Here is a 27,500-nt window from a genome sequence, read left to right as displayed (position 1 = left end):
AGATGCCGCACACCCTGAATAAAAGTACCAACCAAGGAGATGGAAGCCACGGGACGTTGAAACAGAACGGCCAGCGCAGACACCTGACCCTTTATCGTGGCCAGCGCCAAACGCTGATCGACACCCGTCTGAAGGAAAGACAGCACACGGGAAACCGAGTACGTGCGGGGTGAAAACCCCCTGGACTCACACCAGGCAAAATAGGCCTTCCAAGTACGGTAATAAACCTTTCCCGAGGAAGACTTCCTCGCGTTGATCAAGGTATGAACGACCTCTGGAGAGAGACCCTTCTCCTTCAGGACCTCGGTCTCAACAGCCAGGCCGTCAAAGCCAGCGACTGTAAAGCAGGATGGTAAATCGGGCCTTGAGACAGTAGATCGTCTCGAAGAGGCAGACGCCAGGGGGCGTCGACCGCCAGATTCACGAGGTCTGCGTACCAGGACCGGCGAGGCCAGTCCGGTGCCACAAGAATCACCGTGCTGCGTTCCGAGTGTAACCTGCGAAGGAACCTGGACAGCAACTGAATCGGTGGAAAAGCGTACATCAGCCTGTACTGATGCCACGGGGCCACTAACGCGTCCGACGCGTCTGCCCGAGGGTCGCGCGTCCTTGCCACGAACCTCTTCACCTTGTAGTTGAGGCGAGACGCGAACAGGTCCACATCTGGAAGACCCCACTTCGCGCACAACATCTGGAAGACAGCCGGATGGAGAGACCATTCCCCCTGATCCAGGGTCTGGCGACTCAGATAGTCCGCCTGCCAGTTCTCCACTCCCGGAATGTGAACCGCCGTTATCGCCGGGACATGAGTCTCGGCCCAAGACAGAATGTCGGCCACTTCTCGAGCCGCTCGGGCACTCCTGGTGCCCCCTTGGTGGTTGATGTAGGCCACCGCCGTGGCATTGTCCGTCTGCACCCGAACCGGGCAGCCCTGCAGCCGGTCCGTCCAGCGATGAAGACAGAGCCTTATCGCACGCAATTCCAGAATGTTGATCGGGAGGGAAGACTCCCCCTCCGACCAGGTCCCCTGGGCGGACAGAACGCCCAGAACACCACCCCAGCCCGACAGGCTGGCATCCGTGGTGATTATCGTCCACGAGATCGGACGAAACGACTTGCCCCCGGACACCAACGGGGACTGGAGCCACCACAGAAGGTTTTCCCTGGTGCGATGACTCAACGAGATCTGAAGATCCAGAGATTGAGGTCGCCCGTCCCACTTGGACAGGATCTCCGCCTGGAGACCCCGCGTGTGAAACTGAGCGAAAGGAATCGCCTCGAAGGCCGAGACCATCAATCCCAGACATCTCATACACGCCCGCAGAGACGAGTGTGGAACGTCCCTGAGGGACCTGACTTCCTCCTGAAGAGTCCTGAGTTTGTCTTCCGGCAGGAAGACCTTCGCCTGCACCGAGTCCAGTATCATTCCCAGATAGGGAAGACGAACCGACGGACTCAGTGTCGACTTTGGAACATTGATCGTCCAACCGAACTCCTGCAGAGTTTGCATTGTGACAGACAGGTCCTTCTCCAGACCCTGACTGGTCGTAGACCGAATCAGAATGTCGTCCAGATACCCTAGGACAGAAATGCCCTGGGCCCTCAATAATGCCAGAACTGGTGCAAGCACCTTGGTGAAGACCCGCGGAGCCGAGGCGAGCCCAAAGGGCAACGCCACGAACTGGTAGTGATCCTCCGCAATGGCAAATCGAAGGTATCTCTGATGACCCTCGAATATGGGGATGTGAAGGTACGCATCCTTCAAATCGATGGAGGCCATGAATTCCCCCGGAACCAGGGCAGCCACCACCGAGCGCAGGGACTCCATGCGGAACTTGCGAACCCGCACAGAGCGGTTCAGAGCCTTCAAGTCCAGAATCGGACGAACCTTGCCCTCCTTTCTGGGCACGGTGAACAGATTGGAATAAAACCCCCGAAATCTGTCCCGATGAGGTACCGGAACCACCACACCCTGAGCCCTCAGGTCCCGCACCGCCAGGTGCAGATCCCGCAGGCGCTCTGGAGACAGTTGTAGATTTGAGGGAAAAAATCTGCTCTCCGGCCGAGAGAGAAACTCGATCTTGTAACCAGATCGAACGATTTCCAGAACCCATCTGTCCCGCACACGGGCCAACCAGGGCTGAAGAAAACCGAGCAAGCGTCCCCCCACCCCAAAACTGGGTGAGGGCGCCCCTTCAGGCCGAACTGTTATGGGCCGCAGGTCCGGATTGGCCGGACTTCTGTTTCCCAGACCAGGGCTTCTTCTGAGAGCCTTGGCCTTTGAACGGTTTGCCCTTGTAGTGCGGCCGAAAGGCACGAAAGGACCCTTGAGGGGGCCGAAAAGTTGCATGCTTCTTCCCAGAAGCCCCCTTAGCCTTGGGGAAATGGGGCAAGAGAGTGCTCTTACCCCCGGTGATCCCCTTAATCAACACATCCAGGGACTCCCCAAAAAGGCAAAACCCATCATAAGGCAGATTGGCTAAGGTTTTACGTGAAGATTGGTCCACCGACCAACATTTCAACCAAACCAGGCGGCGAGACAACACCGCCACGCTGTGCACACGTGCAGCCAACGGAATCAGGTCCAGGTCCGCATCACACAGATACATGACACCCTGGTGGATCTGATCCACCATATCCAGGGTCGCCGCCGAGGCCGAATCGGCCACTAGGACGCGCCTAAGCATCTGCGTCCAACTTGCGATCGCCTGGGCCGCCATGAGAGAAGCAAACAGAGCCTTAAGCATAGAACCCGTAACAGAATAAGTATGACGGGCAAGAGACTCCAGTCTCCTATCCGTGGCATCACGGAAAACAGGGGAACCCTCTGCAGGAATCGCAGTGGCTTTGTTCAAAACCGCAATTGCATGATCCACTGGCGGAGGCACACACCACCGTTCATCAGTGGCAGGCGAGAAAGGATAACGCAGCTTGAATTTACTTGGTACCGCAAAAGGTTTGCGCAGATCGCGCCATTGATCTTTAACAGCGCGCTGAAAATCAGCATTGCAGGGAAAAACCTGCGGCGTCCTGCGTTTTCTCTGCGTCCCATAAGCCGCCAAGGCAGCGGGGGGACACACTTCGTCCTGCAAACGCAGCGTTTGCTTAATGGAAGCAATCAACTCATCCATGATTGCAAGCTCTTCAGGCGAGCCAGGGGGAGAATTATCGACCCCCTCAACTTCAGCCTCCACCTCAGACCCCACTAGATCAAGGGAGGAGCGGGACCCTGATAAGGGGGTCCCTGCCAGAACAGCCCCATCACCTTCACCCTCAGAATCAGAGGACAGAGCAACTCTGGGCCGTTTAGTAGATTGAGCAGCCACCAGCATTTGCACCTGGGCAGCAAGGCCAGCCACAATAGTGGCTAAATCCCCCCCTGGGGTGGAAACAGCGGTCCCCTGGCTTTCCACCAATACTGTGGGAAACTTGCCCTCCTGAGAATCCATTGCCCCTGTAATGCCAGACAACCAAGGGTTAACTGCCCCCTTTTAGCAAGCGCGGCAAGCGCAGCCCACCGCACCACACTCAGGCACAATGAGACCCCCACAGGGAATATACAGACTGAATACAGGCAATGGCCAACAGGAATAGAAGGATAAAACCTGAGGAGACCCCGCTGCTGCTGCTGCCTCGATCGGTGTTCCAGGAAAGAGGAAGTGATGCTGCCAGGGCGCTCTATGTAAGCCTATGGAGGCTACAAGAAAATGGCCGCCGTGCATGTAAACCATGCGGCCGGAGCGGGCGCCGGTAAAATGGCGTCGTTTGGCGCCGAAATCGCCGCTCCATAGTGCATAAAAACACACACAATTTTATCCCATTATATGGATACATGTTAGATCGCCGCAGCGATCGCTGTATATGCCCCAACATGCCATAAAAACATGCCCCACAGCACACAGCTTCCCACACTGCCCAGCCTGACACACACAGTGTCACACAGCTCCCCCCCCCCCTTGCAGCCCACAGCATGCAGCCGAGAGATAGGGAGACAAGCAGTGTGATTAAAGGCAGGTTACACAGTCCCAGACTGAGACCCCCCCCAGACAGACAGGTCCCCACATAGATACACTTACCTCACATGGCGTGGGGAACCCGCACAGGCGAACAAGCCGCTGCACATGAGGCAGGGAGAGTCGCAATTCAAGACGCACACAATGGCGGTTAAGAAACCGCACAGCGTCCGGTGAGGTAGCCACCTCACCAATCATCCCTGCACCGAACAGGGATGGGTCGTTCACTGTGCCAGGAGCGTTACCTGGCTGAACGCTCGATGGCAGACTGGGAAGCCACTGACCCACGACCTGCGATCAGGGGGATCAGCCCGAGACCCAGTCCGCATGATCCTCTTCGTCCGAAGAACTAACTAATGCTGACAAAAATAACAGCTAAGTAAAGGTAGAGAAAAAACTCAAACAAAATATTAAAAAGAAGAAAGAGTCTGGGACAAAAAGTCCCAGCACAGAGAGAGCCAGCCACTCCTGACAAGCTAGACATTAAAACTGAGATATGGTTGCAGGAAGTAGGAGGGTATTGACTGAGGGGACCACCCCTTGAGGGTGGGATATGTTAAAGCTTTATTGTTAACATATTCTGTTGCCTAGCTACTCCTTCGGAGCAAAGTCTAATACCCCATATGTGACGAATATGAAGAGGCGGCGACTGTCGGAAGACATAAGAGAAACTACATTTTTGAATACTGACAGTTTTTAAATTCAGCGCCTTTAGAAGCCGAGTAACCCGGACATGACGTCATGAACTCCGCTTCCGGGTTACATTATCGGAGACCCGATCAAAGCCGAACCTGGCTTTGATTGGGACTCCAACCAGCAGGCGGACGCGCCGGCTGGTTGCTCGGGTGTCCCGGTGGGACGGGAGACCCGGGCAGATCCGCGGAAGGGCGTCCCCTCCCGCTCGCTGGGGTAACGATCATTACCGCCTGAAAGCAGACCGCCGGTTCTAAAAAATGGTACCCGGATGATGTCTCTAGCTGCACCCATCACCCTGGTACAGCCACTTATTGTAGCCAACGTAGGGCTACATCGATTTGCGATAAGTGGTTAAAGGGCGATTGGTTTTTGGCACCAGAAAGCATTTTCACAAGTACAAGTGTAAGGTATCGGCGCATCCCTAATTTGTTGTTCAGTAAAAATATGGAGTGCGGTGGAAATCTGTATCGTAGACTGAAAGTGATCAACCAGCTGAATTCTCCACCTAGGCTTCCAATGTGTAAATGAACAGATGTACTCCATCAATGATATAATATATATATATATATATATGTGTGCGATGTTGTGAATAAAATTTTGAAGTGTATAAGAAAAATTATATCAACAAAGTTCAAATGAAGCGATTATGCTCAAACAGGTGAAAACTAAAATGGTAAGCAGACAACTCAACATTTTTTAGCACATTGGTGATGCATGCAGCACTTGGAAACGATTGAGTCTTGACCTGTTTGAGCCCATAATTTCATTTGGACTTTGCTGATATCATTTTTCTTTATTTGCACTGTATTGCACTTTTAGCCACATATGGCGGCACATATTGGCAATGTTATGTGTGTTTGATTTACACTTCATAATTTTAATTTCACAAAATTAAGTACGCCCCTCACATTTTTGTAAATATTTTATTCTATCTTTTGACAACACTGAAGAAATGACACTTTGCTACAATGTAAAGTAGTGAGTGTACAGCTTGTATAACAGTGTAAATTTACTGTCCCCTCAAAATAACTCAACACACAGCCATTAATGTCTAAACAGCTGGCAACAAAAGTGAGTACACCCCTAAGTGACAATGTCCAAATTGGGCCATTTTCCTTACCCGGTGTCATGTGACTCATTAGTGTTACAAGGTCTCAGGTGTGAATGGGGAGCAGGTGTGTTAAACTTGTTGTTATCGCTCTCACTCTCTCATACTGGTCACTGGAAGTTCAACATGGCACCTCATGGCAAAGAACTCTCTGAGGATCTGAAAAAAAGAATTGTTGCTCTACATAAAGATGGCCTAGGCTATAAGAAGATTGCCAAGACCCTGAAACTGAGCTGCAGCACGGTGGCCAAGACCATACAGCGGTTTACCAGGACAGGTTCCACTCAGAACAGGCCTCACCATGGTCCACCAAAGAAGTTGAGTGCCGTGTTCAGCGTCATATCCAGAAGTTGTCTTTGGGAAATAGACGTATGAGTGCTGCCAGCATTGCTGCAGAGGTTGAAGGGGTGGGGGGTCAGCCTGTCAGTGCTCAGACCATACGCTGCACACTGCATCAAATTGGTCTGCATGGCTGTCATCCCAGAAGGAAGCCTCTTCTAAAGATGATGCACAAGAAAGCCCGTAAACAGTTTGCTGAAGACAAACAGACTAAGGACATGGATTACTGGAACCATCTCCTGTGGTCTGATGAGACCAAGATAAACTTATTTGGTGTCAGATGATGTCAGGCGTGTGTGGGGGCAACCAGGTGAGGAGTACAAAGACAAGTGTGTCTTGCCTACAGTCAAGCATGGTGGTGGGAGTGTCATGGTCTGGGGCTGCATGAGTGCTGCCGGCACTGGGGAGCTACAGTTCATTGAGGGAACCATGAATGCCAACATGTACTGTGACATACTGAAGCAGAGCATGATCCCCTCCCTTCAGAGACCGGGCCACAGGGCAGTATTCCAACATAACGACCCCAAACACATCTCCAAGATGACCACTGCCTTGCTAAAGAAGCTGAGGGTAAAGGTGATGGACTGGTCAAGCATGTCTCCAGACCTAAACCCTATTGAGCATCTGTGGGACATCCTCAAACAGAAGGTGGAGGAGGGGAAGGTCTCTAACATCCACCAGCTCTGTGATGTCATCATGGAGGAGGGGAAGAGGACTCCAGTGGCAACCTGTGAAGCTCTGGTGAACTCCATGCCCAAGAGGGTTAAGGCAGTGCTGGGAAATAATGGCGGCCACACAAAATATTCACACTTTGGGCCCAATTTGGACATTGTCACTTAGGGGTGTACTGACTTTTGTTGCCAGCGGTTTAGACATTAATGGCTTTGTGTTGAGTTATTTTGAGGGGACAGTAAATTTACACTGTTATACAAGCTGTACACTCACTACTTTACATTGTAGCAAAGTGTCATTTCTTCAGTGTTGTCACATGAAAAGATAGAATAAAATATTTACAAAAATGTGAGGGGTGTACTTACTTTTGGGAGATACTGTATATTGTGGTACTTTTTCCCTGGTATTCAGGGAGCTTCAGGTGCAGTAGTTGTGATTAATCAAAGGCCGGCGCTTCTGTTTTCACTACACACACTCCATCAATGAACCTGGTGGAAGGTCGCTGCTGCGAAGTTTATTTGCAACCTCTAACTCAAGTCTGCCAAGTCATAAATCGGCGCGGTTATGACGAACCTTTTTGGCTCCGTTCTCCTGAATAAACTGAACAGTCCTTTGAATTTCATAGATCTCCTCCAGGGACCGGTCGGAGCATCTAGTGGCCCCCGGTTCCGGAGTACTGAGGGCCCGATGGATGACGTTCTCCGCGTCACTGCTGAACAGAGCGCTGCTCATATTCCTGCGATCTGTGGACGGTCAGCGAGGGAGGGGCTAACTGCACGGATCACGTCATTGGTTGTAATCACACAAATCTGTCAAATAAAAATACAAATATTAGGCATATATGATTTTAGCGATGTACAGTGACCTCCTTGACAGAAGATCTTTTTTGAATATATTAAAATATAAAAATCTTTTTTTTTTTACTATTTATACATTTTAACACTGCAGATTGTTCATCCCATTGCCTTAGTGCAGAGGTTCCCAACCTCAGTCCTTAACCACTTCTCGACCGCCCGCCGCAGTTATACTGCGGCAAAGTGGCCCTCCTGTGCGAACCGAGGTCGGTATACGCCGGTCGTGTGCCTGCAGCCAGGGGGCGAGCGCGTGCCACTCGGCAGTGGGGACTCCGATGCACGGGGCAGGCGGCTCTGATTGCCGCCTGACACCCGCGATCGCTCCCCGCTTAGAGAGAAGAACGGTCGGATGTTGTAAACACAGCTGACCGTTCTTCTCCCTGGAATGATCACAGAGCGCCTGTGATCCTTCTATATAGAATCACATGTCTCTATGATCATTTCACAAGCCACGCCCCCCCCACAGTTAGAAACACTCCCCTAGGTTCTCATTTAACCCCTTGATAACTTACTGCATTAAACCCCTTCTTTGCCAGTGTCATTATTACAGTGACAGTGCATATTTATAGCACTGATTTCCGACTGCCTAACTGTAAGGCCTCAGAACGGCGGTCTGCCGTTTTAACCACTTGCCGACCGCCCACAGTATATTTACTGCGACAGTCAGCCCCTCACAGGCAAAGCGACGTAGTACTATGTCGCTAGCCTGTGAGGCTCTAGGGGGCGAGCGCGCGCTACCGCCCCCGCTCATTCACGGACCCCGCAGGGCACTCGCAATTGTCCGTTACACCGGGAGAAAGGCAGGCGGCTAATGTAAACAAAGCCGCCTGTCATTCTCCCCTGTGTAAGAATAGAGATCATACGGTCCTGCTATGCAGAATTTCTATATCTCTGTTCTTACACCACAAGCCACATCCAATCACAGTTAGAATCACGCCCCTAGGGACACACTTAACCCCTCCTTCTCAAATAAAGTTAACCCCTTCCCTGCCAGTGTCATTAGTACAGTGACAGTGCATATTTTTAGCACTGATTACTGCAGTAATGTCACTGATACCCCCAAAAGTGTCAAAAATGTCAGTTAAGGGTCCGATCTGTCCGCCGCAATGTCGCAGTCCCGGAAAGAAATCCAGATCGCCGCCATTACTAGTAAAAAAAAGAAAAACAATAAAAATGACATAAATCTTTCCCGTAGTTAGTAGATGTGATAACTTTTGCGCAAACCAATCAAAATACGCTTATTGCGATTTTTTTTTTACCAGAAATATGTAGCAGAAAACAAATTTTCCTAAAATGTTAAAAAAAATTAGATTTTTAAATTTTTTTTTTGGGGGGGGGGGGGGGATGTCATTTAGTAGAATGTGAAAAATATTGTTCTTTTTTTCAGAATTGTCGCTCTTTTTTGTTTATAGCGCAAAAAATAAAAATCGCATAGGTGATCAAATACCACAAAAAAAAAGCTCTGTTTGTGGGAGAAAAAAGGACATCAATTTAATTTGGGTACAGCGTCGCACGACCGTGCAATTGTCCGTTAACCACTTAAGCCCCGGAGGATTTTGCTGCTAAACGACCAGGGGGTATTTTGCGATTCGGCACTGCGTGACTTTAACGGACAATTGCGCGGTCGTGCGACGCTGTACCTAAACGAATTTGATGTCCTTTTTTTCCCACAAACAGAGCTTTCTTTTGGTGGTATTTGATCACCTCTGCAATTTTTTGATCACGCGCTATAAACAAAAAAAGAGCGACAATTTTGCAAAAATAACAATATTTTTCAAATTTTTTATATGAAATTCCCCAAAAAAAAAATGTAAAAATCAAAATTTTTTAACATTTTCGGCCAATTTGTTTTATCCTACCTATGTTTGGTAAAAAAAAAAAAAAAAATCGCAAAAAGCGTATTTTGATTGGTTTGCGCAAAAGTTATCGCGTTTACTAACAAAGGGAAAGATTTTTGTCATTTTTGTTGTTTTTTTTTTTAACGCATAATGGCGGCGATCTGCGATTTTTTTTGCGGTACTGCGACATTGCGGCGGACAGATCGGACCCTTGACTGACATTTTTGACACTTTTGGGGTTACCAGTGACATTACTACAGTAATCAGTGCTATATATATGCACTGTTACTGTAAAAATACACTGGCAGGGAAGGGGTTAACTTTTTTTTTTTTAAAGGGCGGGGCTATGTGTGTCCCTAGGGGCGTGCTTTCTACTGTGATTGGCTGTGGCTTGAGCTGTAAGGACACTGATCAACGGATCTACATAGTAGATCCATGTGATCAGTGTTTTTAAACAGGCAAAAAATTTGGGGGAGCATACCCATGTATTTCCAAAGCTGCTGCAGCTATGAACCAAAAGACATGTATATTAAAAAAGAATAGCGCGCAAATGCAAAAGAAATAACTACCAAATCTGAAGACAATCCATAAATAAAAATGGGGGTTTGGTCCCACCATATGGCCATATCGTGCTCAAGCCCACTACTGCGTCAAAGTACCCCATTATCAGTGGGTCCTACACTATCCATGAAAAAGAGATGAATCCAGCCCTTCTAACCCTTGGAGATAACACTCCTTGCTGGGGAAGATGTGCAAATGCACTACAGGGGACTCCTCCTATATCCACTTGATGGTGGACACTGATTGAGTACAGGTGTGTGTGGGGGGTGGGGAGGGCTGCTCAACCTCGATAGTCTGGTCAGACCGAATACATAATAAACAGGCAAAAAATTTGGGGGAGCAAATACCCATGTATTTCCAAAGCTGCTGCAGCTATGAACCAAAAGACATGTATATTAAAAAAGATTTGGTAGTAATTTCTTTTGCATTTGCGCGCTATTCTTTTTTAATATAGATCAGTGTTTTTACACTGAGGAGAATGACAGGCGGCTTGTTTACACAAGCTGCCTGACATTCTCCCTCTCCCCCCGACGATCGCCGAGTGACCGGCAGACATCGGGTCCGCTGGTCACACGCGCGGGGGGGGGGGGGTCCGTGACCACGCCAGAGTGGGAGCGCGCTCTCTCCCCAAACCCTCCCAGGCTAGTGACGTTAATTAATGTCATTCTGCCTGGCCGGGGCTGACCGCCGCAGTAAATTTACTTGCGGCGGTCGGCAAACGGTTAAAGTCATACAGTGCCGAAACGCAAAATAGGGCCTGGTCATTAAGGGGGAAAATCTTCCGGTCTAGAAGTGGTTAAGTGCTCCCAACAGACCAGGTCTTAGAAATTTCCCCTAGGCTCTTTTAACACATGTGTGACTTGTCCTGCGAGTTGGGACTTGCAAAGTCGCATGACAAGTGGTAGTCCATGACTTTCATATCGGTGCGACTTGGAAGTCACAACTACTTCAAAGTGGTTCCTGCACTACTTTGGGCCGATTTTAATGCATTTCGAGGTCCAAAGACAAAGGAATTGCTTAAAGTCCAGTCAAAACCGCGGGAAAAACAATTGCGTCACAATCACGGTAAAATCGATATAGGACGCATAAGTGTGAAAGGGGCCTTAGAGAAAATAGTCACCAAATTAATGACATGGATATAAAGCACCTGTGCAAGGGGAAGGGACACCATCTATATTGTATGTATATGTGTGTGTGTATACAATGTATATATATTATATTTATCATGTAATCTGCCAGGACAACATCCATATTCTGTGTTTAAAGGATGACACAGAGCAGAGATGATGAAGAGAGAGCAAATGATGATCAGTATACCTATACTCAGTGTGTGTGTGTGTATATATATATATACACACACATACATACACTATACTGTCAAAAGTATTGGGACGCCGGCCTTTACACACACATGAACTTTAATGGCATCCCAGTCTTAGTCCGTAGGGTTCAATATTGAGTTGGCTCCGCCCTTTGCAGCTATAACAGCTTCAACTCTTCTGGGACGGCCGTCCACAAGGTTTAGGAGTGTCTATGGGAATGTTTCACCATTCTTCCAAAAGCGCAATTGTGAGGTCAGGCACTGATGTTGGAGAGAAGGTCTGGCTCGCAGTCTCCGCTCTAATTCATCCCAAAGGTGTTCTATTAGGTTGAGCTCAGGACCCTGTGCAGGCCGGTCAAGTTTCACCCGTGTCAGCATACCAAGACATTTTGGACAATTTCATGCTCCCAACTTTGTGGGAGGAGTTTGGGGATGGCTCCTTCCTGTTCCAATATGATTGTGCACCAGTGCACAAAGCAAGGTCCATAAAGACATGGATGAGTGAGTTTGGGGTGGAGGAACTTGACTGTCCTGCACAGAATGCTGACCTCAACCTGATAAAACACTTTTAGGATGAATTAGAGTGGAGACTCTGAGCCAGGCCTTCTCGTCCAACATCAATGCCTTCCCAGAAGAGTTGAAGCTGTTATAGCTGTAAAGGGTGGGTAAACTCAACATCGAATATATATATATATATATTTACACTGCTCAAAAAAAAATTAAAGGAACACTTTGAAAACACATCAGATCTCAATGGGGAAAAATCTCATGCTGGGTATCTATACTGGTATGGACTGGGTAATGTGTTAGTGGGGGAGAGAGAGCAGTATGTGTATATATAGTGCAGGAAGGGGAGCTGCTTGTGTGTGTATATATATATATATATAGTGGGGGAAGGGGGAGCAGTGTATACAGACCAACTGTGGGCAGTGATGATGAATACAGAGCACAGTATACAGAGGGGGGAGGGGATATTGTATTTCTCTGTACAGGTCTGACTATAGAAAACCTATAGAGATAATAATCTCAGTCAGTGCCCTGCACACCCCTCAGCCCCCATAGATAGTCCCTCCATACCTCCCACGTGGTGACTACACAGCATCTCCAGGACTCTTCCTGCCTCCTCCAATATGGCCGCCATGTGCCCCACTTCCGGGCCCGTCCGTTCTAGGAGGAAGTGACGTCATTCCGGCTGGTATCGGAGGAGGCAGGTAGGTCACATGACTGGTTCTGATACAGGAGAGAGAGATTGTGGTGGGGATGGTAATGGGAAGAGGGGGAGGGGGGGTATGAATGAATATTGAACACACGGAGCTCCCCCTGCCCCCACACAGGTCTGTAGCTGTCAGTGTGATTGTGGTGTCCCCAGACTCCTCTTTCTGCAGGACTGTCCCTCCCCCACTGTCCCTCCCAGCTTTGGTCAGAGATAGTATTGCATGGAAGAAAAGGACTTTTATATTTGGCGATCTGTGTCCCCATTGTGAAGATTCCCCTCCATGTCCTGTGTGGTCACTGGGACAAGAAGTCCCCCCTCCCCCCCACACAGCGCCCAGCATCCTGGTAGTCGCTCCATCATTGGGGGGGAAATATTCATAGAAATCTCCTAATTTTTGGAAAACCGGCCCCTAAATTGTAAAAAAAAAAATATATTATACATTTGCACATTTCCCAGCTAAAGTGCAAGTTATCACCTGAACTCCACATAGACATCATTCATTTCATGGGAAATGCAAGGAAGTCCCTGACACTACTCTGCCTGCAGTCTCTGACCATCTCCTGTACTTTGTCTGCAGTCTCTGACCATCTCCTGTACTATGTCTGCAGTCTCTGACTGTCTCCTGTACTATGTCTGCAGTCTCTGACCGTCTCCTGTACTATGTCTGCAGTCTCTGACCGTCTCCTGTACTATGTCTGCAGTCTCTGACCATCTCCTGTAGTATGTCTGCAGTCTCTGACCGTCTCCTGTACTATGTCTGCAGTCTCTGACCATCTCCTGTAGTATGTCTGCAGTCTCTGACCATCTCCTGTAGTATGTCTGCAGTCTCTGACCATCTCCTGTACTATGTCTGCAGTCTCTGACCGTCTCCTGTACTCTGTCTGCAGTCTCTGATCATCTCCTGTACTATGTCTACAGTCTCTGACCGTCTCCTGTTCTATGTCTGCAGTCTCTGACCGTCTCCTGTAGTATGTCTGCAGTCTCTGACCGTCTCCTTTAGTGTGTCTGCAGTCTCTGACCATCTCCTGTACTATGTCTACAGTCTCTGACCGTCTCCTGTTCTATGTCTGCAGTCTCTGACCGTCTCCTGTACTATGTCTGCAGTCTCTGACCGTCTCCTGTAGTATGTCTGCAGTCTCTGACCATCTCCTGTACTATGTCTGCAGTCTCTGACCGTCTCCTGTACTCTGTCTGCAGTCTCTGACCATCTCCTGTACTATGTCTGTAGTCTCTGACCGTCTCCTGTAGTGTGTCTGCAGTCTCTGACCATCTCCTGTACCATGTCTGCAGTCTCTGACCATCTCCTGTACTATGTCTGCAGTCTCTGACCATCTCCTGTACTATGTCTGCAGTCTCTGACCGTCTCCTGTAGTGTGTCTGCAGTCTCTGACCGTCTCCTGTACTATGTCTACAGTCTCTGACCGTCTCCTGTAGTGTGTCTGCAGTCTCTGACCATCTCCTGTAGTATGTCTGCAGTCTCTGACCGTCTCCTGTAGTATGTCTGCAGTCTCTGACCGTCTCCTGTACCATGTCTACAGTCTCTGACCATCTCCTGTACCATGTCTGCAGTCTCTGACCATCTCCTGTACCATGTCTGCAGTCTCTGACCGTCTCCTGTAGTATGAGGCTGGTGGCAGTGATTGGTGTGATTCCTCCTCACAGGTCCTCTCTGCAGTCTCTGGGATGGATGCGGTGTGTGCGGTCGGATCGGTTGGCTCTCATCGCTCGGTCGATAAACATGCACAGCTCGTCCTGCAGCAGATGAAGAAGATGAGGCAGCAGCAGGAGTTCTGTGACCTCCAGATACGGGTCGGCCCCGCCCTCTTCTCGGTGCACAAGTTGGTTTTGGCGGCCAGCAGTCCCTATTTTGCGGCTCTGCTGTCCGGGGGGTTAAAGGAGTCCTCCGATGATGTGGTACAGATTCAGGAAGTGGAACCCAACAGCTTCCAGCTCCTGCTGGATTTTATATATTCAGGTAAGAGGCCGTCCTATGTCTATAACACACATACATACCAGGGGGGCGCACTCCCTGACTGCCACTTCTCTCATATAATGGCTCCTTCCTCTTCTAAATGAACACAGTGAGCGATCAGTACAGATTACTGACTGTGTTCATTCATAACGGAGGCATAGCAACTCTTCACTATATCGCAGTGTGTGAATGAACAGAGACAGGGCAGAGCTCTTCCCGATCATTCATTCTGTGCAGCTGAGGCTACAGAGACGGAGATCGAGGTCTCATTTCTCTATCTGAAAAGTCAGACATCAGGGATCTGATTAGAAGTCCCCCAACAGGGCTGTTTTTAAAAAAATTGTAAAACGTAAACATAGAATTATAAAAATAAAATAATAAAAAAAACTACTTTTACCGTCCACTGCCCTACTGACACCGCCCACTGCCCTACTGACACTGCCCTACTGACACCGCCCACTGCTCTACTGACACCATCCACTGCTCTACTGACACCATCCACTGCCCTACTGACGCCATCCACTGCCCTACTGACACCGTCCTCTGCCCTACTGACACCATCCTCTGCCCTACTAACACCGTCCTCTGCCCTACTGACACCGTCCTCTGCCCTACTGACACTGTCCTCTGCCCTACTGACACCGTCTTCTGCCCTACTGACACCGTCCTCTGCTCTACTGACACCGTCCACTGCCCTACTGACACCGTCCACTGCCCTACTGACACCGTCCTCTGCTCTACTGACACCGTCCTCTGCTCTACTGACACCGTCCTCTGCTCTACTGACACCGTCCTCTGCCCTACTGACACCGTCCTCTGCCCTACTGACACCGTCCTCTGCCCTACTGACACCGTCCACTGCCCTACTGACTCCATCCACTGCCCTACTGACTCCGTCCTCTGCCCTACTGTCACCATCCTCTGCCCTACTGACACCGTCCTCTGCCCTACTGACACCGTCCTCTGCCCTACTGACACCGTCCTCTGCCCTACTGACACCGTCCTCTGCCCTACTGACACCGTCCTCTGCCCTACTGACACCATCCTCTGCCCTACTGACATCGTCCTCTGCCCTACTGACATCGTCCTCTGCCCTACTGACATCGTCCTCTGCCCTACTGACACCTTCCTCTGCCCTAGTGTCACCTTCCTCTGCCCTGCTGTCACCTTCCTCTGCCCTGCTGTCACCTTCCTCTGCCCTGCTGTCACCTTCCTCTGCCCTGCTGTCACCGTCCTCTGCCCTAGTGTCACCGTCCTCTGCCCTAGTGTCACCGTCCTCTGCCCTAGTGTCACCGTCCTCTGCTCTACTGTCAACGTCCTCTGCCCTAGTGTCACCGTCCTCTGCTCTACTGTCACCGTCCTCTGCCCTAGTGTCACCGTCCTCTGCTCTACTGTCACCGTCCTCTGCCCTACTGTCACCGTCCTCTGCCCTACTGTCACCGTCCTCTGCCCTACTGTCACCATCCTCTGCCCTACTGTCACCATCCTCTGCTCTACTGACACCAACCTCTCTCCTACGGTCACCATCCTCTGCTCTACTGTCACTGTCCTTACTAACACTGTCCTTACTGACACCCGACCACTGCTTGCTCTACCGACACTGCCCACTGCTTGCTCTACCGACACCGCCCACTGCTTGCTCTACCGACACCGCCCACTGCTTGCTCTACCGACACCGCCCACTGCTTGCTCTACCGACACCGCCCACTGCTTGCTCTACCGACACCGCCCACTGCTTGCTCTACCGACACCGCCCACTGCTTGCTCTACCGACACCGCCCACTGCTTGCTGTATCGACACCGCCCACTGCTTGCTGTATCGACACCGCCCACTGCTTGCTCTACTGACACCGCCCACTGCTTGCTCTACTGACACCGCCCACTGCTTGCTCTACTGACAACGCCCACTTCTTGCTCTACCGACACCGCCCACTGCTTGCTCGCTCTACCGACACTGTCCTTATTAACACACTCCTTACTGACCCCACCCACTGCTGGTCTGCTGCCTGCTGCCCTACAGACATTGTCCACTTCTAAGGTAAGCTAAGTTTGTATTTTCACCGTGACCTTTGATTTATTATATTTTTCTCAGTTTTCCTTTCTATTTCATTAGGCCTTGCTAGTTAATTTCCTAAAAAAAATAAAAATAAAAAACAGCACTGAACCCCAGTGATTTTTGATCTGTTTCATGTTGTTCAGATAGATCTCCCCCTCTGAAAGGTACCCCTGATTGACTGACTGCAACAAAGAACAGTCAGGTCACCAGCTGGATGCACTGTGTGGCAGAGCTGTGCAAATCTCAGGACTGGATTGACAGAAATATGCTATCTTTGGCTGGAGTTTAGTTTTTAATTTTGATACTGTGTCTTGTTTGGGAATATTTCCTCCAGGTTCAGTTCATATCAACGCAGAGAACGTGCAGGGACTGATGGTGGCAGCCGACATGATGCAGCTGAACGACCTGGTGGGGCTGTGCTGCGACTTCTTAAAGGAGCAGATCGATCCGGCCAATTGCGTTGGCTTTTTCCAGTTCTCAGAGCAGCTGGCCTGTCAGCCTCTGCTGGAGTTCACGGAAAGCTTCATCCACGCTCACTTCCCAGAGGTGAAACAAGGCGACGAGTTCCTGAACCTCACCAAAGATCAGCTGACCCGCCTCCTGCGCAGCGAGGAGCTCTGCATCGAGGACGAGCACCAGGTGTTCGCCGCCGCCATGGCATGGCTGCAGAGAGACACGGCGACACGCAAGAGGCACGTGGTGGAGGTCATGGAACCGGTGAGGTTCCCCCTGCTGCCACCTCAGAGGCTTCATAAGGACATTGAAGGTAAAGAATTGACTCGTTTTCAGATCGTTTATTGATGAAATCAGAAAAATAGAGCCTTGTACTACGATCTCTAGATCTGTGTTCTTACAGCTGAACCCCTGGCAGATGTCCTGAGTATCGGTGGAGGGGGGGGGGGGGGGGGTAATTGGAGAGCTATCCAGAATCTTGAATGTTTGTCTGTCTTTCCAGACGTAAAAGACTTCAGCCTGCGGGTGGCGCTGCAGACGCTGCTGAGGGAATACTGTGAACCCAGCCTGTCCCCCAAGGACCGCAAACTCTGCAACTTCCTGCAGCCACCCCGCGTGTGGCCTCGGAGGAAAGCTCGCAAATTCCTCTACGCGATTGGTAAGGAGCGATAAACACTATTTGGATGTCATCATAAAATGCCATCGTTCACATTCATGCTCCCTCTTACCTCCAACGCCTAGTCTCCAACTATCTGAGCTGCCCCCTCGCTGATCACCTAAACTCCTTACCAGTCTGGCTTTGGGCCACAACATTCTACAAAAAAATCAACCTCTTCACTGGCTTACAGTCAGTGTCCTCCACCCCTCTCTGCCAATCCTTCCACTGGCTTCCATTCAGTGTTCTCCACCTCATCCTTCCAATCCCTCCATTCAGTGTCCTCCACCCCTCTCTGCCAATCCTTCCAATGATTTCCATTCATTGTCCTCCACCCCTCTCTGCCAATCCTTCCACTGGCTTCCATTCAGTGTTCTCCACCTCATCCTTCCAATCCCTCCATTCATTGTCCTCCACCCCTCTCTGCCAATCCTTCCAATGATTTCCATTCATTGTCCTCCACCCCTCTCTGCCAATCCTTCCACTGGCTTCCATTCAGTGTTCTCCACCTCATCCTTCCAATCCCTCCACTGGCTTCAATTCAGTGTCCTACACCTTTCCCTGACAATCCCTTCACTAACTTCACTCAGTGTCCTCCACCCCTCTCTGCCAATCATTCCAATGATTTCCATTCATTGTCCTCCACCCCTCTCTGCCAATTCCTCCACTGGCTTCCATTCTGTGTTCTCCACCTCACCCTGCCAACCCCTCCACTGGCTTCCATTCAGTGTCTTACACCTTTCCCTCCCAATCCCTTCACTGATATTCACTCAGTATCCTCCACCCCTCTCTGCCAATCCCACCACTGGCCTCAGCTCAATGTCCTCCAACCCTCTCTGCCAATCCCTCCACTGGCTTCCACTTAGTGGCCAACATCCATCTCTGCCAATCCCTTCACTGACTTTCATTCAGTGTCCTACACCTTTTCCTGCCAATCCCTTCACTAACTTTCACTCAATGTCCTCCAACCCTCTCTGCCAATCCCTCCACTGGCTTCCATTTAGTGACCAACATCCATCTCTGCCAATCCCTCAACTGGCTTTCATTCAGTGGCCAACCATCCCTCTCTACCAATCCCTCCACTGACTTCCATTTAGTGGCTACCGTCCTTCTCTACCAATTTCTCCACTGGCTTCCATTCAGTATCCTCCACGCCTCTCTACCAGTCTCTCCGATGATTTCCACTCAGTGTCTTCCAACCCTCTCTACCAATCCCTCCACTGGCTTCCATTAAGTGTCCACCAACCCTCTCTTCCAATCCCACCCCTGGCCTCCATTCAGTGTCCTCCACCCCTCTCTGCCAATCCCACCACTGGCCTCCATTCAGTGTCCTCCACCCCTCTCTGCCAATCCCACCCCTGGCCTCCATTCAGTGTCCTCCACCCCTCTCTGCCAATCCCACCACTGGCCTCCATTCAGTGTCCTCCACCCCTCTCTGCCACTCCCTCCACTGGCTTCCATTCAGTGTCCTCCAACCCTCTCTGCCAATCCCACCACTGGCTTCCATTCAGTGTCCTCCAACCCTCTCTGCCAATCCCACCACTGGCTTCCATTCAGTGTCCTCCACACCTCTCTGCCACTCCCTCCACTGGCTTCCATTCAGTGTCCTCCAACCCTCTCTGCCACTCCCTCCACTGGCTTCCATTCAGTGTCCTCCAACCCTCTCTGCCACTCCCTCTACTGGCTTCCATTCAGTGTCCTCCAACCCTCGCTGCCACTCCCTCCACTGGCTTCCATTCAGTGTCCTCCAACCCTCTCTGCCACTTCTTCCACTGGCTTCCATTCAGTGTCCTCCGACTCTCTCTGCCACTCCCTCCACTGACCTCCATTCAGTGTCCTCCACCCCTCCCGGCCAATCCTTCCACTGGCTTATATTTTGTGTCTTCAACTTTTGCTTATGTCAGCAGCACTGAAGGGAACATCAAGCAGCCTTTTCTCCAGGGAAACCAAATATTTGATTTTTCCATTTGTCTTTATCTAAATGAACAACACTGGTAATATCTGTGTCTGCTTTATGCTTGCTGCATACTCAGTACCTGTTCTGCCTCCGTAGCCAAGTTACCCTGAGTGTCCTATATTCAGGAGTGGACGGTGTATGAACATGATTGCAGTGCTCGGCTCTTCTCTCACCTAGGGGGATACACCCGCCTGCAGGGAGGACGCTGGAGTGACAGCCGGGCGCTGAGCTGCGTGGAGCGCTTCGATACATTCAGCCAGTACTGGAGCACCATGTCATCTCTGCACCAAGCCCGCAGCGGGATGTGCACCATCGTTCTGGAGGGGATTATCTACGTGGTTGGAGGTACCGTCCAGAAAAAAATAAACACCTTTTACCTGATCTCTAATGTCCCAGAAAAGAATTTGTGTCTCCACTCAGGGGATGTCACTTATTAACACATGTTTCCGTCTCAGGTGAAAAGGACTCCATGATTTTTGACTGCGTGGAGTGCTATGACCCAATCACCAAGCAGTGGACCACCGCCGCCTCTATGACCCAGCCACGCTGTGGCCTAGGGGTCTGCGCCTGCCACGGAGCCATCTATGCCATGGGTGAGCCATATATAATACAATATGCCAACTCCAAAGTCACACTTCCCTCTATTCTATTCTAAACTAATCTCTGGAACAAGTTACTTCTACAACGCCAGGTCAGAGGATGAACCTCAAGGGTAGGTAGATCAATCTCAGACCTCTTTATATATCAATCAAGAGTCACGATCACCACTCACAAGCCTATTAATGCTGGGTCACTCTTGGCAGACCTTGACTGGATCCTATGCCCCAACCAACAGTAGATCCAAAGGATTTACTTAGGAAGACCAGGTTTTTTCTGACACTGTTCACAAGTATAAATCTGTATTTTTTTGCTAGAAAATTACTTAGAACCACCAAATATGATATATATATAATGTATGAAAAAAGTCCAGGATTGCTGAGATTCTCCCACCTGAGCTGTGGATCTCTGCAGCTCCTCCAGAGTTCCCATGGGCCTCTTGGCTGCTTCTCTGATGAATGCTCTCCTTGCCCGGCCGGTCAGTTTAGGTGGACGGCCATGTCTTGGTAGGGGCCCGGCCGGTCAGTTTAGGTGGGCGGCCATGTCTTGGTAGGGGCCCGGCCGGTCAGTTTAGGTGGGCGGCCATGTCTTGGTAGGGGCCCGGCCGGTCAGTTTAGGTGGACGGCCATGTCTTGGTAGGGTTGCCCGGCCGGTCAGTTTAGATGGACGGCCATGTCTTGGTAGGGGTGCAGTTGTCCCATATTCTTTCCATTTTCCGATGATGGATTGAACAGCGCTCCGTGAGATGGTCAGAGCTTGGGATATTTTATTATAGCCTAACCCTGCTTTACACTTCTCCACAACTTTATCTCTGACCTGTCTGGTGTGTCCCTTGGCCTTCATGATGCTGTTTGTTCGCTAAGGTTCTCTAACAAACCTCTGAGGGCTTCACAGAACAGCTGTATTTATACTGAGAGTAAATCACACACAGGTGGACTCTATTTACTACTTAGGTGACTTCTGAGGGCAATTGGTTCCACTAGATTTTAGTTGGGGTGTATCAGAGTAAAAGGGGGGGGGGGTGAATACAAATGCAGCCTCACTTTTCACAGATTTATTGGTAAAAGAAAAATTTGAAAACCATTTATCATTTTCCTTCCACTTCAGATTTATGTGCCACTTTGTGTCGATCTATCACATAAAATCCCAATAAAACACTTTTAGGTTTTTGGTTGTAACATGACAAAATTTGGAAAATTTCAAGTGGTGTGAATACTTTTTCAAGGCACTGTATACTGTATCTTCTACTAGTTGCTTTCATATCATAATCTATCTAGATACACATTTGATTTTCATTCGGTATGGCAGACGAGGAGACCTGATTTTTCCCAGTGGCAGTTAAGTAACACTTACAGGTCTTGTCCCACCCCCAGCCTATGATTGGACAGTGAAAGAAGTAGCACACTGATAAGCTCACCTCTCCCTTACTTGGTTTTCTCCTCCTATCAGCATGCTGCTTTTAGCACATAAGCACTGCAGGACACAGGACTATTTCTGTGTGCTGCTTCTTTCTCTCCCAGTCTAAGCTCCGCTGTACAGGTATTGAATGAGGTTGATAAGTCAACCACAGGCACTCGAGCAACTTGCGTTTATTTACAAAAAAATATAATAATTATAGAGCTGCGTCAATTTGTGGAATTATTAGAGGCCTGAAGGGGCTCAGCAAGAAGAAAAGGTGACCTGCGCTGAATGTATTTCCCTCTAACGTTCTCCCGCAGGCGGCTGGGTCGGAGTTGAGATCGGAAACAGCATCGAGCGTTTCTCGCCGGAAGAGAACTCCTGGCAGGTGGTCGGGAGGATGTCTGTGCCCAGATATTACTTTGCCTGCTGCGAGAGACAAGGTGAGCGTAGCGCTGAATGGGGGGATGGGTGTATAAAGAGCACCTGTCACTGCGGTGCAACTTCTGATTGGGTGGAAGGCAAGATTGTATCAAATAGAAAGGTGAACGTGTGGGCGGAGCTCTATTCACTAAGGAGAGGGGGAATCGGTTTTCCCAACACGTTGACACATGCCTTACATATGCCTTTATCCAGTCCTTAGGGCACTTTTCCTTCCTCTAACTCCCAGAATGGGGCGCAACTTCTCCCACTGATACCCGTAATGGGGCAGTATTCCTGCACCTGACATTAACGATCGGGGACTATTCCTTCCCTAATACCAAAGATGGGGCATTGGTTAGTCCCTATTCCTTCCACTGACCCCAATGATGGGGCACTATTCCTCCCACTGATACCAATGATGGGGCACTATTCCTCCCACTGACACCAATGATGGGGCACTATTCCTCCCACTGATACCAATGATGGGGCACTATTCCTTCCACTGACCCCAATGATGGGACACTATTCCCCCCACTGACACCAATGATGGGGCACTATTCCTTCCACTGACACCAATGATGGGGCACTATTCCTCTCACTGACACCAATGATGGGGCACTATTCCTCCCACTGATACCAATGATGGGACACTATTCCTCCCACTGACACCAATGATGGGACACTATTCCTCCCACTGATACCAATGATGGGGCACTATTCCTCTCACTGACACCAATGATGGGACACTATTCCTCTCACTGACACCAATGATGGGACACTATTCCTCTCACTGACACCAATGATGGGGGCACTATTCCCCCCACTGACACCAATGATGGGGCACTATTCCTTCCACTGACACCAATGATGGGGCACTATTCCTCTCACTGACACCAATGATGGGGCACTATTCCTCCCACTGACACCAATGATGGGGCACTATTCCTCCCACTGATACCAATGATGGGGCACTATTCCTCCCACTGATACCAATGATGGGGCACTATTCCTCCCACTGATACCAATGATGGTGAAATTGATTCATTCAGTGTGTATTATTGTTGTGATTAGCCCTGTCAGTATCATGTGATCACTGTGACCAATCACAGCTAACATCACAATTGTACACAATTATTGGCATGAATCAAAGCCATTCATTGTTTATAACTGTCATGTGATCTGCTGTGACTGGTCACAGCGATCACATGGTACCGTCAGCGAGCCGGTACACTGTCCGGTGGACACAGCCGATGGCAGATTGCACTGCAGCGCGTCCCGTTCTGGGTGGACATCATATGACGTCCACCCAGAATGACAAACGTCCTGCCCAGCCTCCATTTATAAATAGACTGGGAGGGAAATGGTTATATTGGTTTTGGGATGGGTTGTCCATCAAGCTCCTATAGGTGTGATGGTCAGGTGTCCACAAACGTTGAGCCATGTAGGGTGACAAGGTACCAAAGAAGACACTTGTGACAAAAGGAGACACGTTTGTGACACTTTACAGCCGTTCAGTGATCCTTTTATGAAAGTTTTGTTATTCCATGAGGAATTTTAATGAGCGGAATTTGTCAGGACAGGAATAAGGATTATGAGGACAGCCTTGGATCTTGTACCTTAAACAAGTCATCGGTGGCAACTCCTATGGTCCTCTCCTGACAGGTGCTCTTTAATCCATGCGCTTCCTCTTCTGTACATTTATTTTGATGCCTTCATGAAAGGATTGTCTCTTCTTTTAGGGTTGATCTACGTGGTCGGAGGGATGAGCCAAGAGGGACTGGAATTGTCAGCGGTTGAGGTGTATGACCCAATTTCCAGGCGCTGGACCTCACTGCCACCCATGGGCACCCGCCGGGCATATCTGGGCGTAGCCTGCTTGAATGACTGTTTGTACGTGGTGGGCGGATGGAACGAGGCGCAGGATGCATTGAACACTGTGGAAAGATACTCTTTTGAGGAGGTATTTAACTTGTGTAACATGCAGTCATCAGAAAATAGCTGATTTGTCCCCAAACATTCTGGGGGATAAGGTGGGGGGGGGGGGGGGTAATTCAGTGAAGATTTCTTTATTGTCCTCCAGCAATAGGCCACAGCTTGGATAGTAACAAACCCAGGGTTATACTGCCACCTGCAGGAGAAAAGGAAAATAGCACATGGCTACCTTCTTGAGCTTTGTTTCAACTCCTTAAGCGGACTGTCAGTCATTTTTTCATTTTTCCATCTATGAAATCCTCTGTCCTTGTTGTTTTTAACTTTGGATAGTAAAACATTTTTTTTTTTCTGCCCGTAAATACCTTCTACAGCCCACTTCCTCTTTCTTGTCTGGTCATTAGGTCAGGCAAATGACATCATGCACAGCTCTCTCTCTCTGACTCTCGTGAGAGTTTGGATGGGAGGGATGAGTCATAGGAGAGCCAATGAGAGCTCCGGAGCTGGAGGGGGCTGGATGAGGGCAGAGATGACAGGAGACTGCAGAGATCCATGAGTATTTATCAAGAGAGGAGAAATGTGCAGGCAAGCAGTGGTGTGTGTGTGTGTGTGTATATATGTATATATAGTGTGTGTGTGTGTCTATAGTTACATAGTGAGGTTGAAAAAAGACACATGTCCATCTGGCTCAACCAATAAAAAACAAAAAAACAGTAAAGAAAACCCAACCATACAATCCCATATACACAATCCTATACCCGCAGTTGATCCAGAGGAAGGCGAAAAAACCCCAGCAAAACATGATCCAATTTACTACAGCAGGGGAAAAATTCATCCCTGATTCCCCGAGAGGCAATTGGATATTCCCTGGATCAACTTTACCTATAAATATTATTACCCAGTTATATTATGTACACCTAGGAAAGAATCCAGAACTTTTTTAAAGCAATCTACTGAGCTACCCAGAACCACCTCTGGAGGGAGTCTATTCCACATTTTCACAGCTCTTACTGTAAAGAAACCTTTCCATATTTGGAGATGAAATCTCTTTTCCTCTAGACGTAAAGAGCGCCCCCCTTGTACTTTGTGATCACCTTAAAGTGCACATCTCAACACCAAGTTCACTATATGGACCACTTATGTATTTATACATGGAGATCATATCCCCCTTATGTATTTATACATGGAGATCATATCCCCCCTTATGTATTTATACATAGTGATCATTTCCCCCCTTATGTATTTATACATAGTGATCATATCCCCCTTTATGTATTTATACATTTTGATCATATCCCCCCCCCCCCCTTATGTACAGTGCTTTGCAAAAGTATTCGGCCCCCTTGAACTTTTCGACCTTTTGCCACATTTCAGGCTTCAAACATAAAGATATAAAACTGTATTTTTTTTTGAAGAATCAACAACAAGTGGGACACAATCATGAAGTGGAACGAAATTTATTGGATATTTCAAACTTTTTTAACAAATAAAAAAATTGAAAAATTGGGCGTGTAAAATTATTCAGCCCCCTTAAGTTAATACTTTGTAGCGCCACCTTTTGCTGTGATTACAGCTGTAAGTCACTTGGGGTATGTCTCTATCAGTTTTGCACATCGAGAGACTGAAATTTTTGCCCATTCCTCCTTGCAAAACCGCTCGAGCTCAGTGAGGTTGGATGGAGAGCGTTTGTGAACAGCAGTTTTCAGTTCTTTCCACAGATTCTCGATTGGATTCAGGTCTGGACTTTGATTTGTGAACCATTCCATTGTAGATTTTGCTTTATGTTTTGGATCATTGTCTTGTTGGAAGACAAATTTCCGTCCCAGTCTCAGGTCTTTTGCAGACTCCATCAGGTTTTCTTCCAGAATGGTCCTGTATTTGGCTCCATCCATCTTCCCATCAATTTTAACCATCTTGCCTGTCCCTGCTGAAGAAAATCAGGCCCAAACCATGATGCTGCCACCACCATGTTTGACAGTGGGGATGGTGTGTTCAGGGTGATGAGCTGTGTTGCTTTTATGCCAAACATAACGTTTTACATTGTTGCCAAAAAGTTTGATTTTTGTTTCATCTGAGCAGAGCCCCTTCTTCCACATGTTTGGTGTCTCCCAGGTGGCTTGTGGTAAACTTTAAACAACACTTTTTATGGATATCTTTAAGAAATGGCTTTCTTTTTGCCACTCTTCCATAAAGGCCAGATTTGTGCAGTATACGACTGATTGTTGTCCTATGGACAGAGTCTCCCACCTCAGCTGTAGATCTCTGCAGTTCATCCAGAGTGATCATGGGCCTCTTGGCTGCATCTCTGATCAGTCTTCTCCTTGTATGAGCTGAAAGTTTAGAGGGACGGCCAGGTCTTCGTAGATTTGCAGTGGTCTGATATTCCTTCCATTTCAATATTATCGCTTGCACAGTGCTCCTTGGAATGTTTAAAGTTTGGGAAATCTTTTTGTATCCAAATCCGGCTTTAAACTTCTCCACAACAGTATCTCGGACCTGCCTGGTGTGTTCCTTGTTCTTCATGATGCTCTCTGTGCTTTAAACGGACCTCTGAGACTATCACAGTGCAGGTGCATTTATACGGAGACTTGATTACACACAGGTGGATTCTATTTATCATCATTAGTCATTTAGGTCAACATTGGATCATTCAGAGATCCTCACTGAACCTCTGGAGAGAGTTTGCTGCACTGAGTAAAGGGGCTGAATAATTTTTCAGTTTTTTTATTTGTTAACAAAGTTTGAAATATCCAATAAATTTCGTTCCACTTCATGATTGTGTCCCACTTGTTGATTCTTCACAAAAAATTACAGTTTTATATCTTTATGTTTGAAGCCTGAAATGTGGCAAAAGGTCGCAAAGTTCAAGGGGACCGAATACTTTCGCAAAGCACTATGTGTGTATATGTATGTGTATATATATATATATATAATATATATATATATATATACTTCCACCTGACTGATTGAAGGATATCCTATGATCTGATTGTTCTTACATTTTGTATTTCATTTCTTGTTTTGTATTTTCATTGGGGATTATATTTTGGGCTGTAGGAGCTGTGGGCGGAAGTGGCACCAATGAAGTTTCCCCGGGCCGGGGTATCGGTGGTCAGCGTGAACGGACTTCTGTACGCGGCTGGCGGCAGGGCCATCCTCCACAATTTTTCCGCCCCCGTGACTTCGGACTCCGTTGAAGTTTACAACCCGCACACGGACACCTGGACTGAGATCGGCAGCATGATCACCAGCCGCTGCGAGGGCAGCCTGGCAGTTTTGTGACGCTTCCCGCGCCATTTACTGATTGGGAGACTTAGGCTGCACCCGGACCAGAAAATGCCAGACGCCAAGTGTGGAAATATTCAGATGTATAACGAGATGGCAATAGCTGCTGATTGGGGAAAGCTCTGGTGATGTGACCCCAGGGGATACAGAGGTAGCT

The 27,500-nt window shown here is 48.9% G+C and overlaps 2 protein-coding genes across 3 annotated transcripts in view; one reads left to right on the top strand and one right to left on the bottom strand.

The window, feature by feature from the left end:
* The window catches only part of DPH2 (diphthamide biosynthesis 2), a 325,835-nt gene extending 313,285 nt beyond the window's left edge, over positions 1-12,550 (bottom strand). For both annotated transcript variants that reach the window (XM_082265012.1, XM_082265011.1), the window contains exons 1-2: positions 12,480-12,550; positions 7,402-7,637 (exon numbers count right to left, since the gene is read on the bottom strand). In XM_082265012.1, coding sequence (XP_082121138.1) covers positions 7,402-7,560 — 159 coding nt within the window. In that variant the 5' untranslated portion in view covers positions 7,561-7,637; positions 12,480-12,550. The remainder of the gene's footprint in view (positions 1-7,401; positions 7,638-12,479) is intronic.
* A 145-nt stretch (positions 12,551-12,695) lies between these two features.
* Positions 12,696-27,500, top strand: part of IPP (intracisternal A particle-promoted polypeptide) — a 15,045-nt gene continuing 240 nt past the window's right edge. Inside the window, exons 1-9 of the mRNA XM_082266636.1 lie at positions 12,696-12,736; positions 14,281-14,593; positions 16,981-17,412; positions 17,602-17,757; positions 19,889-20,056; positions 20,167-20,304; positions 22,027-22,149; positions 23,869-24,089; positions 27,116-27,500. The exon at positions 27,116-27,500 is cut by the window's right edge and continues 240 nt beyond it. Coding sequence (XP_082122762.1) covers positions 14,302-14,593; positions 16,981-17,412; positions 17,602-17,757; positions 19,889-20,056; positions 20,167-20,304; positions 22,027-22,149; positions 23,869-24,089; positions 27,116-27,340 — 1,755 coding nt within the window. The 5' untranslated portion in view covers positions 12,696-12,736; positions 14,281-14,301 and the 3' untranslated portion in view covers positions 27,341-27,500. The remainder of the gene's footprint in view (positions 12,737-14,280; positions 14,594-16,980; positions 17,413-17,601; positions 17,758-19,888; positions 20,057-20,166; positions 20,305-22,026; positions 22,150-23,868; positions 24,090-27,115) is intronic.

Source organism: Pelophylax lessonae (assembly GCF_965119305.1).
Source record: "Pelophylax lessonae genome assembly, chromosome: 8".
NCBI classification, from domain to species: domain Eukaryota; kingdom Metazoa; phylum Chordata; class Amphibia; order Anura; family Ranidae; genus Pelophylax; species Pelophylax lessonae.
This window is presented reverse-complemented; position numbering and strand designations above follow the sequence as displayed.